This window comes from Lolium perenne, chromosome 2 (assembly GCF_019359855.2).
Source record: "Lolium perenne isolate Kyuss_39 chromosome 2, Kyuss_2.0, whole genome shotgun sequence".
NCBI lineage: Eukaryota > Viridiplantae > Streptophyta > Magnoliopsida > Poales > Poaceae > Lolium > Lolium perenne.
In genome coordinates, this window is record NC_067245.2 from 56,568,447 (window position 1) to 56,580,471 (window position 12,025).

Genomic DNA, 12,025 nt, shown 5'->3' on the forward strand with positions numbered 1-12,025 from the left:
TGTCCAAAAACTCGGCATAATTTGTTCATTTCATTGGGATGCTTTGTATTAACCAACTGGGTATTTTTGTTTGTCTGTAGGCTCGCAGATAGAGCAGAAGTACGCACTCAGCATGCTAAATTGAGACCTTATAGAGTTGGTCGGTTGGTTCTAGTCTTGTTTGGCTTTGCACATTAGAGTTTTGTGAAACTTCCTAGAATTTTCTGCATGGTTGGTTAGTTCAGTCGTTTTTATTTCCTCCACAGTTGCTACCGTCGTAGGAATTGATGAAGAGAAAAGAACTCCAGAGCTCTTTACACGATTTCCCTGCTCTTCTAAAATAGCTGTGCTGACTTGTTTGTAGTCTGAGTTTAGTTTCCTGACAGCGTTTAAACCCTCATTGTGATTCATTTTCCTCTGTTTGTTTCCAGATGGCAGTGTCTGCAATGAGACACGTCCTGGATCAAGGCCAGCGGTAATTTGTGAATTTGCTCAAGAGATTGACATTAATTGCTGCAATTTCTTGTGTCCTGTAATATTTTGCGTGGGATGTCGTTTCAATCAGACGACCACGAAACAGCCTGCTCATCCATAGGCCATTTATTCTGTTATTACATCTCACTGAATTCTGAAACCATGAGTGATACATCCGACTGCTTACTGCAGAGCCGAGCGTGAGAAACTGGCAATGCTGACCTTCATTTTTCCAATGGCTATGCCTTATGACCACTAACTGTTACAGTAAATGTCTACGAGGGAACTGCTTCCTGCACCTGTGGCAGCTTCGCCAGAGACAGCCTGCCTACAAAGTTGGTCGCGAGGCTGCCGAGGTAGAGGTCTCCGTCGAACTCCGTCACCGAAGTGATGAAGTTGATCACCTTCCCTTCAGAGTCGTCGAGCACACGGATGATCTCGCCGTCCTCCGACACATGAGTCACCATTGCCCCTTTTGCGGTCGCCTTTATCCTGTCGAGGAGCACCGGGAACGCCGCGACGACCCTCTTTGTGAAGGTCCAGCGGCTGACCAGGTCTAGCCATGGTGACCTCAGCTGCACGCATTTTGAGCACCAACAATAACGAGACGTTCAGTTCAAAAGGAAGAGAACAATTACGAGACGTTGCTTCGCATCAGATTGGTGAGGTGAGGTGAGGTGGAACCTGGATAAGGGCGATCCAAAAGGAGCCGTCTGGTGCTCGACGGATGTTATCCGGAGACCCCGGAAGGTCGACGAAGGTCTCTGTCTGCCCAGTCTTGTCCCCTTTCAGCCACAGCTTCAGGCATCTGTACCTGCACCGCACAGCATTCAGAAGAAGTCACTTGTGGAGCTGGTGTAGCCTGCAGACTGACTTATCTGCCGGAGGTTTCGTGAGGAATTACCCCGCCGACTCGCAGACGATGACGAAGGTCTCGTCCCGCGGCAGGGCCACGCCGTTGGCGAAGGCGAGGTTGTCGAGCGCGACTGAGGTCTTGCCAGTGCGCGGGTCGTACTTGAGGAGGCGGCCGGTGCGGCGGGCCTCGAGGTAGCCGAGGAACCACCGGTCGAAGGGGAATCTGGTGCTGGCGTCGCTGAAGTACACCGTGCCGTCGGATGCCTCGATGGCGGCGTCGGCGAACCTGGCCATGTGGCGGAAAGGGGGAAAAGATCAGTATTCAGTACTTGCAGGCTCAAGGGACGTTGCAATTTTCAGAGATGATCGAAAAGAAGACGAACCGGACCTGATCGTGGATCCTTGGACAGTCGACGCAAGAATGGTCACGCGGCCCTCCTCAACTCTCAGTAAACCCTGCCAAGAATTCACACCAACATATAAGTTTTGGAATAGCTTAAATGATTGTTCGAATGATTCTGTTACGCCCGGCGCAGCCGGCCGATCCGAATCTGCCATATATACCTTGTCGGCGTCGCAGACGAGCATGCTGCCGTCGGCGGAGGGCGCGATCCCGAGCAGGCCCGTGCCACCGACGAACCGCCACTGCTCCCACGACTCGTTGGGGCGCATCCTCTGCAGCCACCCGTCCCTCGTCGCCGTGTACACCGTCCCTCCATCCGCCGCGTCCACGTACACGTCTTCCGGCTCCCTCAGCAGCCCTTCCCCAAGCTTCTCCAGCCCCTTTATAAGGTATACCAATCAGTACATGGAAGGAAATACTACTAAATGAACGGAGTGGCAAAAGAAGAACTGACCTGGAGGAGGTTATTGGGCGTGTAGAGTGCGGCGGGCGGCGCGGGCGACGGGACCGGCTGGATGGGGCTGTTGAGCGCGACGTGGACCGCCAGAGACACGACCACCGCCACCGCCGCCGTGCCGAACAGACCTCCCGGCGCCATGAGGGACCGACCGACGTCGATCGATCGGCCGGCGTCGAGATACACCACTGAGCTAGAAGCTGAACTGACTAGAGAAGCTGTGGGGAGTGACACTGGCTGGCAGCACTGGCCGAGGCTGGCTGGGCTAGCACTTGCCGTGTGCAGACGGAGTTATGGGTTGCATGCATCTTTGAGACGTGAGATGGACCGCTTTCAGCAGGTTACGATGGCGACGAAGGCGTGGTCCAGGCAGCGCCGCGTCTGCATGGCATGGCATGTCACCAACTATCCACACATTCTCCACTAAACGGTCAACCGGCTAAAGCGACACGGGTAGAATAAATCGACCGCAGCGGAGACATGGGCAGGAATAGGATCCCACAATATGTGTACAGTATAATGTTTTGGTTGTTCCGTAGCCCTCCTTCTGACGGTGCTCACGGAGCCCTGTCACGTCGGAATGTCACATCCCCGGTCTGGAAAGGCTTCCCACGCATTCACAAAGCGCGCAAGGAGGTGTGTGCCCGCTACCGAGAGGGGGGTAGAGGACGATGCGGAGGCAGGGAGTTCTCGTGCCTGGAAGACCCGTTGAGCCATGGCGTTCACGATAGGCGCGTGCCCGCAGCACCCTCAGAGCAATCCGGTGGCATGGCACGACCGCCGTTGGGATATGTTGAAGAGGTGATGCTTCTGAAGATCCTCCGACAGCGTTCAGCGGAGGACGCCTTCCTGGAATGCAAGGTGGAGGGGGCGAAGAATTCTACCGACGCGGCCTTGCGGAAGGCTGCTCCGACGACAAGTTGTAGGACACTGTTAGGGTTAGGATTAGGGTATGAATCTATCTAACAAACTCGATTCATTTTTCGTTTTTGTAAAGATGAAGGTTGGATGTGTCGTGCAATGAGAGATGATGGTGGACTTGTTGAAATCGCAGATCAAAATACTTCGCTCGATCCTTATTAATATCCATTATTTGATTTAGAATATATTTTTCATATCGGATAACACGTTTTGGGTAATTGGATCCGAGCTTTCCGGTTTCGAGATATTAGGAATCTGCTGGAGTTGCTTTAGGACGGTTGATCGATAAGATAGCCTAATGTCATGGATTGTACACTCACTCTCCTCCACGAAAGAGTGTACTTCCAACTTTCTTCAAAAGTTAATCTTTTGTAAGTTTGATAGTGGTTGTACAAAATAACATCAGTATTTATGCCATCAGATTAGTATCAATAGATTCATGATAAATTATAACAACAATTGGAGGCCAACGAATCAACCTCAGCGCACAAAGACTAGCTAGAAGATGACGGTGAGCAATCCAAGGAAGGTGGTAGCATCTCCACCCTTCACTTGAAGAATCTCAGTTTCGACTGGTAGCACTGCCGCCCACTTCCGGTAACATCGTGGTTCGCCACATATGAAAGGACGAGATGTTGCCTAGAGGGGGGTGAATAGGCGTTTAAAAACTATTACGGATTTGACTTGTAAGAATGCGGAAATAAGCTAACATTTATTTTACAAGTACAAAACCTAAATGTGCTAGGCTCAACTAAGTGCAACAACAACAACTTAGATAAGCAGAATATGCACAAGATATAAGTAGCACAAGTGATAGCAAGATATATGTACTTCAAACACGATGGCTATCACAAGAAAAGTAAACTCGGGTATAGAGATAACCGAGGCACACACAGACGAAGATGTAATCCCGTGTTCCCCCACACAAGGTGAGGTGCGTCACGTTGGAGTGATGCGGGCTACCACGAAGGTCTCCCGAATGCCACGAAGGCTCACCTTCTTCTCCAAGACAATACCTAGAAGGACAAAATCATTTCCCTTATGTCTAGCCCCGGGCCTCTTCACAATCTTCCACGAAGAGGTCACCGGAGCACCAACCGCCAAGCCAACTAGGAGGTCACCCCTCCAAGAGTAACAAGCTCACGGGCTCTCACTCGAACTAATCGTAATGGAGAGCTCAACACTTATGCAAGAATGCAAAAGCAAGAACACCAAAGGTGTTCAAATCCCTCACACTCAAATCCCACCAAACCAACTAATGCTATGGAGGAAGTAGAGAGGAAGAACAAAGGAACAAATCAACAAATAACTCCAAGATCGAGATCCCAAGATTTCCCCTCACTTAGAAGAGGAATTGATTGATGGAGATTGTAGATCTAGATCTCCTCTTTCAAATCCCTCAAGAATATGCAAGAATCATAAGAGGGATGGAGAGGAAACAAGTTTTTGAGGTTCAACAATGGAGTAGGAGAGAGAGAGAGCAAATAGAACGGTTGACCTTACCTCCTCAAGGAAGAAGAAGGACTATTTATAGTCCAACGGGGAAAACTAGCCGTTTGGGGAATCCTGCGACCCGTACCGGCGGTAAAATCGGCACCGCCGGTTCACACGCCGGAATGGTCCAGCGAGCAAACAGGTTGACCGAAACCACCGTCAGAAATATCCAGCACACGAGGCTGGACCGGTTGTGAAACCGGCACGCCGGTTCCCTCGCCGGAACGAGACCGGCTCACCGTAACGAAACATGTTTTGCTGGAACAACGTACTGGGACGTGTTCCGGCGAAACCGGAACCATTTCGGCTCGCCGAGATATTCCGGCGGGAGAGCCGGCACCACCGGTTTCAGCGCCGGAATAGCCAGAACCCCTCAAACGCAGTTTTCTCGAAAGAACTTAACGTTGACAAAGTTCCCGAACTCCGGTTGAGATGAAACCAATTTTTTGGAAAATAGCGACGAATAGAACCCCAAGAATTTTTTTAGATGATTTAAGAGAGGGAGCCTCCCAACGTCAGGAAATGGTAAAGACGTCCAAACTCGAAAACGCAATAGAAGATGTATGCGGATTCCGTTTTCGATGAACTTGGGCTTGTTGAAAAGCTAGCAACAAGCTCAACAACCTCACAAAAGCAGCAAAAATATAGGGATGCAAAGTATGCAAAGGATTGAGCTCCCTAAGACGATGCAATCAAGTTACCCAACCACAAGCCCCTCTTGATAGTGTGACTATCTATTCTATAACCAGGTCTCCCAACAACCACATTGAGACCGGTAAAAGGAAAAACCTAGCAAGCTCATACCTTTGCCTTGCGCATCCCTATAAGGGTATTTTACCCTTATCCATTATTTTGGTAACAATGACACCGTTGCTAGAGTAATTGGTCTAATACATCTCTATAAAATTATTCCCAGGTATTAGCCAAATAGGCATAATGGTGTATCAATGGAACAAGAAGGTAAAGGGAGACGCCCCACTTCGACAAAAATGAAGAAGGACTACTCAGCATCCGGCCGGTTACAGTCCCGGTCAGACCGGACGTGGCACCGGCTGGCCCGGCGCCGACCGGCCCCTGGACCGGTGCACACCATGCACAATCTAGGGGACTTTTCCCCTTCACCCGGCGGTGGCCCGACCTGGCGCCCGGTTGGGACCGGAGCGGTCCGGTCTCCCACTCGATCGAACCGGGCTATGGACCGGACGCCCTGGCGTCAACCGGCTCCTGCTCCGGTGGTATCCGTGGCCATGTACTGCGCGACAAATCAAGCTCCGGTCACGATCCGGCGCCTGGCCCGGTCAGGACCGGATGGTCCATCCTGTGGTCTGGTTGGACCGGTCCCTGCACCGGATGGTCAGGCCCCAGGCCCGGTCGACCAGGTTCCTCGAAGAAATGCTGAGGTGGACAAGTTGCAACGGCCAGATTTCAAGTGACACTATAAATGCCCCTTCTTCTACCTCTGAACAGTTAGGCACTACACTACAAACTGGTCTTGAGCTCTCTCTCTCATACTCCATTGATAGAAACACCAAAAGCCTCAGATCTCCCTCCTCCTCCACTGAAACTCGAATCCCTCCGATGAAAAGATAGAGGAGGCCCTGATCTATAGTTCCACCAAGCCAAATCTTGTTCCCCCTTGTATTCACCGAGATACTTGCTCTCTAGGGTTCCTTGGAAACCCTAGGTGGGCAAAAGAGGTCCGGAAGCATCCAGGCTGTGTATTTGCTCCTGACAAGATTGTGAAGGTTTGGAGGCTGCCTCAAAGTCTACCACAAGTGAGTGAGCTATTCCTTCGTGGGATAGGCTCCGGAGAATAGGGTGAGCCTTCGTGGCGTTGGGGAATCCTTCGTGGGACCTCCACCCCTCCAAACGTGACGTACCTTCTTGCAAAGGAAGGGAACACGGGAATAAACCCTCGTCTCCGCGTGCTATCGGTTATCTCTAACCGAACTCCTTACTTGTGATATAACTGCCTGTGAGAGCCTTCGTGCTCAAGTTACTTGTATCATCATATAGGTTGCCTCACCTAGTTTGCATTAGGCTCACCTTTATATTCCGCAAAGCCTAATATTGCAAAGAAAGAACTAAAATTTGTAGAAACCTATTCACTCCCCCCTCTAGGTTTACCATCTCTAAACTTTCTATTGGTATCAGAGCCTGTACTCTTTTTAAGGGCTTCACAGCCTTAAGAGTGAGATGGATAAACTATTCGTGGGTCTGGATGAAGATTCTAACCTTTCGGTCAAGGAGATGAAATCCAGATTCTTAGCATATGAGGCTGAGAAAAAGAAAAAGGAGGATGAAGTCCAAAGCCAAATGGCACAAATGAGTGCCATGATTAAGAACCTCTCGAGTGGGACTTCTAGTGGGGCTTCGGTCCCTCCGGAAGGTTTCCATGAAGTCAATCATGACTATGCCAAAAACACTTCACCCATGCCTCATATAAACCATAGTGGGAATGTTCCCCATTTTGATGGAACTCACTTTTCTTTTTGGAAATCCTCTATGGAGTCTCATGTTCGCAACTGCAGTGTGGAGATGTGGGAAATCATCGTGAATGGTTTCCGGAAGCCACAAGATCCCATTAGGCTAACCGCCACCGAATTCTACAACCGCCAACTCAATGCCTCTGCACGTGACAAGATTAGAAGTGGCATCAACCGCAAGCTCCTTGATCAAGTCAATGACATTGACTCCGCTAAAGAGCTTTGGGATCGGATTGTAGTACTCCAAGAGAGAACCATTCTGATCCAAGCAGCTCTCTATGAGTCAGCAAAGACAGAGGCAACTATGTTCATGATTAGAGAAGGAGAATCTTTGGCCGATGGCTATGGAAGGCTTGGTGCTCTTAGAGTAAAGTTCAAGGGCCTTGGATGTAAAAAATACAATGATGGCTTTGAAATGAATGAAGAATTCATAAAGTCCAAGGTCATTGCCATGATTGCTGTCAAACAAAAGGATACCAACCTTGCACTCAACATGGAAATCCTTACCAAGCAAGATGATCTGAACGCAGATGATCTAGTCTCCTATGTGGCAGCCAATGACAACATGGCCAAGATAGGAGAAAGGCTCATGGCAATGAACCATGTCGATGAATCCTCACACAACCTTGCCTTGAAGGCTGGAACTGACCAAGAAATAGAAGAAGCCTATGAAATCAAAGAAGATGAAGAGATGACTTCAACTAGTGACATCGCGACAGACTTTGCCTTCTTTGCCAGGGGGTACAAGAAGAAGTTCCCAATATCCTTCAATGAGAAGAAGAAGAGAATGTGCTACAACTGTGATGAAGATAGTCACTTTGCAAATGAGTGCCCTTATGAGAAAAGGGTGGACAAGCCGAAATTTGTCAAAGGGGTCAAGCCAAGATTGAAGCCAAACCCAATCAATGAACGATTCAAGAAGAACAAGGGAAGAGCTTTTGTTGGGGCTGAGTACACCTCCGATGAAGAGGAAGAAGATGAGGAGAAGGAGGCCGGAGTGGCTGGTTTGGCTTTCTCCAAACCCGGGTCACTTTTCACATATGACTACTCCAAGGATTACTCCACGGATTCCACAACTCCGAATGATATTGGTTCTTCCTTCATGGTAAGAACAACTCATGATGATGACTCCGATGACTCTCACTCCTCTACGATTGTCGGCTCCTGTCTAATGGCAAGGGAAATAAAGGTAATGGAATCCCCACCTTCTTTATCTAGTGTTCTTGATGATCAAACTGAAGATCAAGATGAGGTTGATATGCTTAAGGAACTTTACAAAGTTAGATGCACCCTTCGTGGTGATGCTCTTGTCAAATTTGATTTCTTGATGGACTCCCTCAAAGAAAGGGATGAGTCCATTGAGGAATTAGAATATCATTTGAATGATAAAGAACGGAGATTCAATCTCCTAAGACAAGAGCTAAAAACCGAAAGGTGCATATCTTAAGGCCTTAAGCAACAAATTGAAACTTTTGAACTAGATAAAGTTAAGGACCTTGAAACTATTGAAAGGGCTCAATTATTGGCCCAAGAGCTCGATGCTTCAAAGAAGGAGCTTGAAGTTGCTCATTCTTCTCTCACTAGGGATCTTGACCACCTTGAAAAAGCTAACAAGCTTGCTAAGGATGAGCTCAAGAAACTTGGAGAGAACCATGTGAATGGATCGTAGCGAACAAGAGGGGGGGGGGGGGGTGAATGGGCGCTACACAATTTTTATGTCTTTTTCAATTTTAGCAAAGCGGAAGGTAAATGTGATTGCTTTAGTGATGAAGATGATCCTTGTGTGATCCTAGGCAAGTGCAACAAGTAAAGGAACAAGCTTGATAGAAAGAGTAAGGAGCGGGACAACCGGAGGGCGTGAAGTCGAGGCGAGGATTTGTTTCCCGCAGTTCATCCCACAAGAGGGAGTACGTCTGCGTTGAGGAGGTGCTAGTCTCACACAAGAGACTAGACGGCCACACCACGAAGGAAGGCCTCACCTTCTTCCTCAAGAGAGCTCCACAAAGGGGCTCCCTTTTCTCCACTAAGGCACCGGTCGAGGTGGTGGTTCCTTCACAAGGTTGGGGCGAGCTCCACAACACTAGGACGCTCCCAACAACCTATGGGGCTAGCACAACTCCAAGCTAGCCTCCATAGGTGCACTTCATCAAATATCCCACCATAGGAACCCTAACTCCAAGATCCACTAAGGACTAGCACGAATTGGTGAAATCTCTCTTGGTAGAACTATAGATCAGGGCCTCCTCCACCACTCCTCAAAATTTGGGCAAGATTGGTTGGATGGTTGGGGAGATCCTCAAGGTTTAAGCTCAGCAACAATGGAGGAGAGAGAGAGAGAGAAGAGATAAAAACGTGTTGGGGAAGAAGGGCCCTTTAAATAGGCCTCCCGAAATCCAACCGTTATATGCGATTTTTGCCTAAGCGGTACTACCGCTTTGGTAAGCGGTACTACCGCTCTGGATTCGAAATCCCCCAGATCTTGTCCTCGTGGACGCATAGCGGTACTACCGCTCGTGGTACCGCTTGAGGTACCGCAATGGCCTCCAGAGCTTACTGGATACCAAGCGGTACCAGAGCGGTACTGCCGTAACTTTAGTTACGGTACTCAAGCGGTACCAAGGCGGTACTACCTCTCTCAAGCGGTACTACCGCTCACGGTACCGCAAGGGTACTGAACCTTGATCTGTGGGGCTTTTTCTTAGGCAAGTCTCCAGAGCGGTACTGGGCGGTACCAGTAGGGGTAGCGGTACTACCGCTAATGGTACCGGTAGTATCGGCCTGGCAAAAACCGCTTTCTCCTCTTTTCCTCTCCGACCATGTCACCTCGCGATACACACACAAAACCAGAAAACCTATAAGCTACGCTTCAGTCCTCCGATCTTGACGTGTCCAGCGAGGTCACCGTGCACTTGCAAATCTATCAAAGACACTCTTTGCACACGGTGAGATTGTTCAAGTGTTGTCATCAAACACACAAAACCAGGGGTTTAGACTTTGCTCTTTCACCATGACTTACTCCAAGAAACCTACAAGAAGGCTCTTGGATCAATGAATGATCCCATTATTGCTGAAAATGTTGCTATTTCCTCCCCCTCATTTACTTATGAGCATGCCAAACTTGTTGAGGAACATGTTCGTTTACAAGAGGAACTATCTTTGAATGTTTAGACCAATACATATCTTGAATCCTTGGTGACCAAATATGGTCTCAACTATCATCCTAATGAATCGGCTTGTGATCAAGCAACTATTCTTGAGGAAAATGCTAGGTTGACAAAGGAACTAGCCAAGTTCACCACCGCCAAAAATAAGATGGGATTGGATGACCTTTTGAGTAAGCAAAGGTCAAAAAATCAAAAGTATGGACGTGGGTATGCTCCCAAGCCCTACAAGAATAAAAACCACAAGAAGGAGAAACCCGCTCAAGAGAAGAACAAGAAGGTCACTAATGATGGCAATGCCTCAAAGGGCAAAGCCACTAGTGGTGACCGCACGGGACCAAACAATCACTATGCTTTATCTATTGATTATTATGGTTATGTTTATGCTAAATATGTTGGACCCTCGTAATGGCTATGCTTATAGAGGGTACTCAATTTGGGTACCAAAAGATCTTGTTGCCATGACTAAGGAACCCATTAATCGATGGGTTCCTAAAACCTCTACTTGATTTTGTAGGGGTATTCCTCTGGTGGTCCAAAATGGGTGTTTGATAGTGGATGCACCAATCATATGACTGGAGGAAGAGGTGTGCTTGACCAATTCATAGAAGATGTTAATAAAAAGTCAAGCATCACCTTTGGTGAAAATTCAAAGGGAAAGGTACTTGGGTATGGCAAGGTGGCAATCTCTAAGGACTTGTGCCTTGAGACGGTCATGCTTGTTGAATCCCTTGGCTATAATTTGCTTTCTATATATCATCTTGCAGATGCTGGCTATAATTCATATTTTACTAATTATTGTGTGAAAGTCTTTAGCAGTGATAACCTCAAATTGGTCCTTGTTGGATATGTGGAGAACAACCTTTACGTGGTTGACCTCTCGAAAGAGATCCCCTCTCTCTCCACATATCTAATGGCGGCCAAACATGACAAAGGTTGGCTATGGCATCGCCGCCTTGGTCATGTCAATATGAGAAATCTTAAACAACTCCTAAAGGATGAGCACATTGTTGGACTAACCGGCATTTCTTTTGACAAAGATCGTGTATGCAGTGCATGTGTAGCCGGAAAGCAACTCAAGAAGAGTCATCCAATCAAGAGTATTGTCACCACGTCTAGGCCTTTGGAGCTCCTTCACTTGGATCTCTTTGGGCCATCACATTATGATACTCTTGGTGGGAGCAAGTACGGACTTTTCATTGTTGATGATTACTCAAGAGACTCTTGGGTCTTTCTCCTTAAGTCTAAGGATGAGACCTATAGAGAGTTCATTATCTTCGCCAAGAAAGCTCAACGTTTGTATGAATCTGAGATCAAGGTGATAAGGACCGACAATGGCACCGAGTTCAGGAACTACACTATGCAAGAGTTCATTGATGATGAGGGCATCAAGCATGAGTTTTCAGCTCCAAACACCCCTCAACAAAATGGTGTTGTTGAAAGGAAGAACCGGACTATTATTGAGATGGCATGAACTATGTTGAGTGAATTCAGTTCACCCCATAACTTTTGGGGAGAAGCCATCTCCACAGATGCTCACTACTCCAACCGGCTCTTTCTCCGTCATCTGCATAATAAATCTCCTTACGAGCTTCTTACAGGTAACAAGCCTAATGTCATGTACATTTGTGTCTTTGGATGCAAATGTCTTGTTAATATCAATAAAGGGAATCTCGGTAAATTTGAAACTAGAACTATAGAAGGCACGTTTGTTGGATATGCGGAGAACTCCCACGCCTATAGATACTACAACAAGTGCACTGGGGCTATTGAAGTATCTTGTGACGTGGTGTTC

General features: G+C 48.0%; 1 protein-coding gene across 1 annotated transcript; it reads right to left on the reverse strand.

Moving 5' to 3' along the window:
- Positions 1-546: 546 nt before the first annotated feature.
- LOC127332692 (protein STRICTOSIDINE SYNTHASE-LIKE 4) lies at positions 547-2,479 on the reverse strand. Its single transcript, XM_051359014.2, has 6 exons — positions 2,166-2,479; positions 1,873-2,091; positions 1,697-1,764; positions 1,358-1,594; positions 1,138-1,267; positions 547-1,028 (listed from the first exon to the last, which is right to left on the reverse strand). The coding sequence occupies exons 1-6, from the start codon at positions 2,307-2,309 to the stop codon at positions 729-731; spliced, it is 1,098 nt and encodes a 365-aa protein (XP_051214974.1). The 5' UTR covers positions 2,310-2,479; the 3' UTR covers positions 547-728.
- Positions 2,480-12,025: the final 9,546 nt, after the last annotated feature.

Bases quoted from the DNA above. Each gene is read 5' to 3' on its own strand.
- LOC127332692 (XM_051359014.2), bottom strand. From the start codon at position 2,309: ATGGCGCCGGGAGGTCTGTTCGGCACGGCGGCGGTGGCGGTGGTCGTG. The intron at 1,765-1,872 runs GTATATATGGCA...AATTCTTGGCAG, and splicing joins TCGTCTGCGACGCCGACAAG to GGTTTACTGAGAGTTGAGGA. The intron at 1,268-1,357 runs GTAATTCCTCAC...TGTGCGGTGCAG, and splicing joins ATCGTCTGCGAGTCGGCGGG to GTACAGATGCCTGAAGCTGT.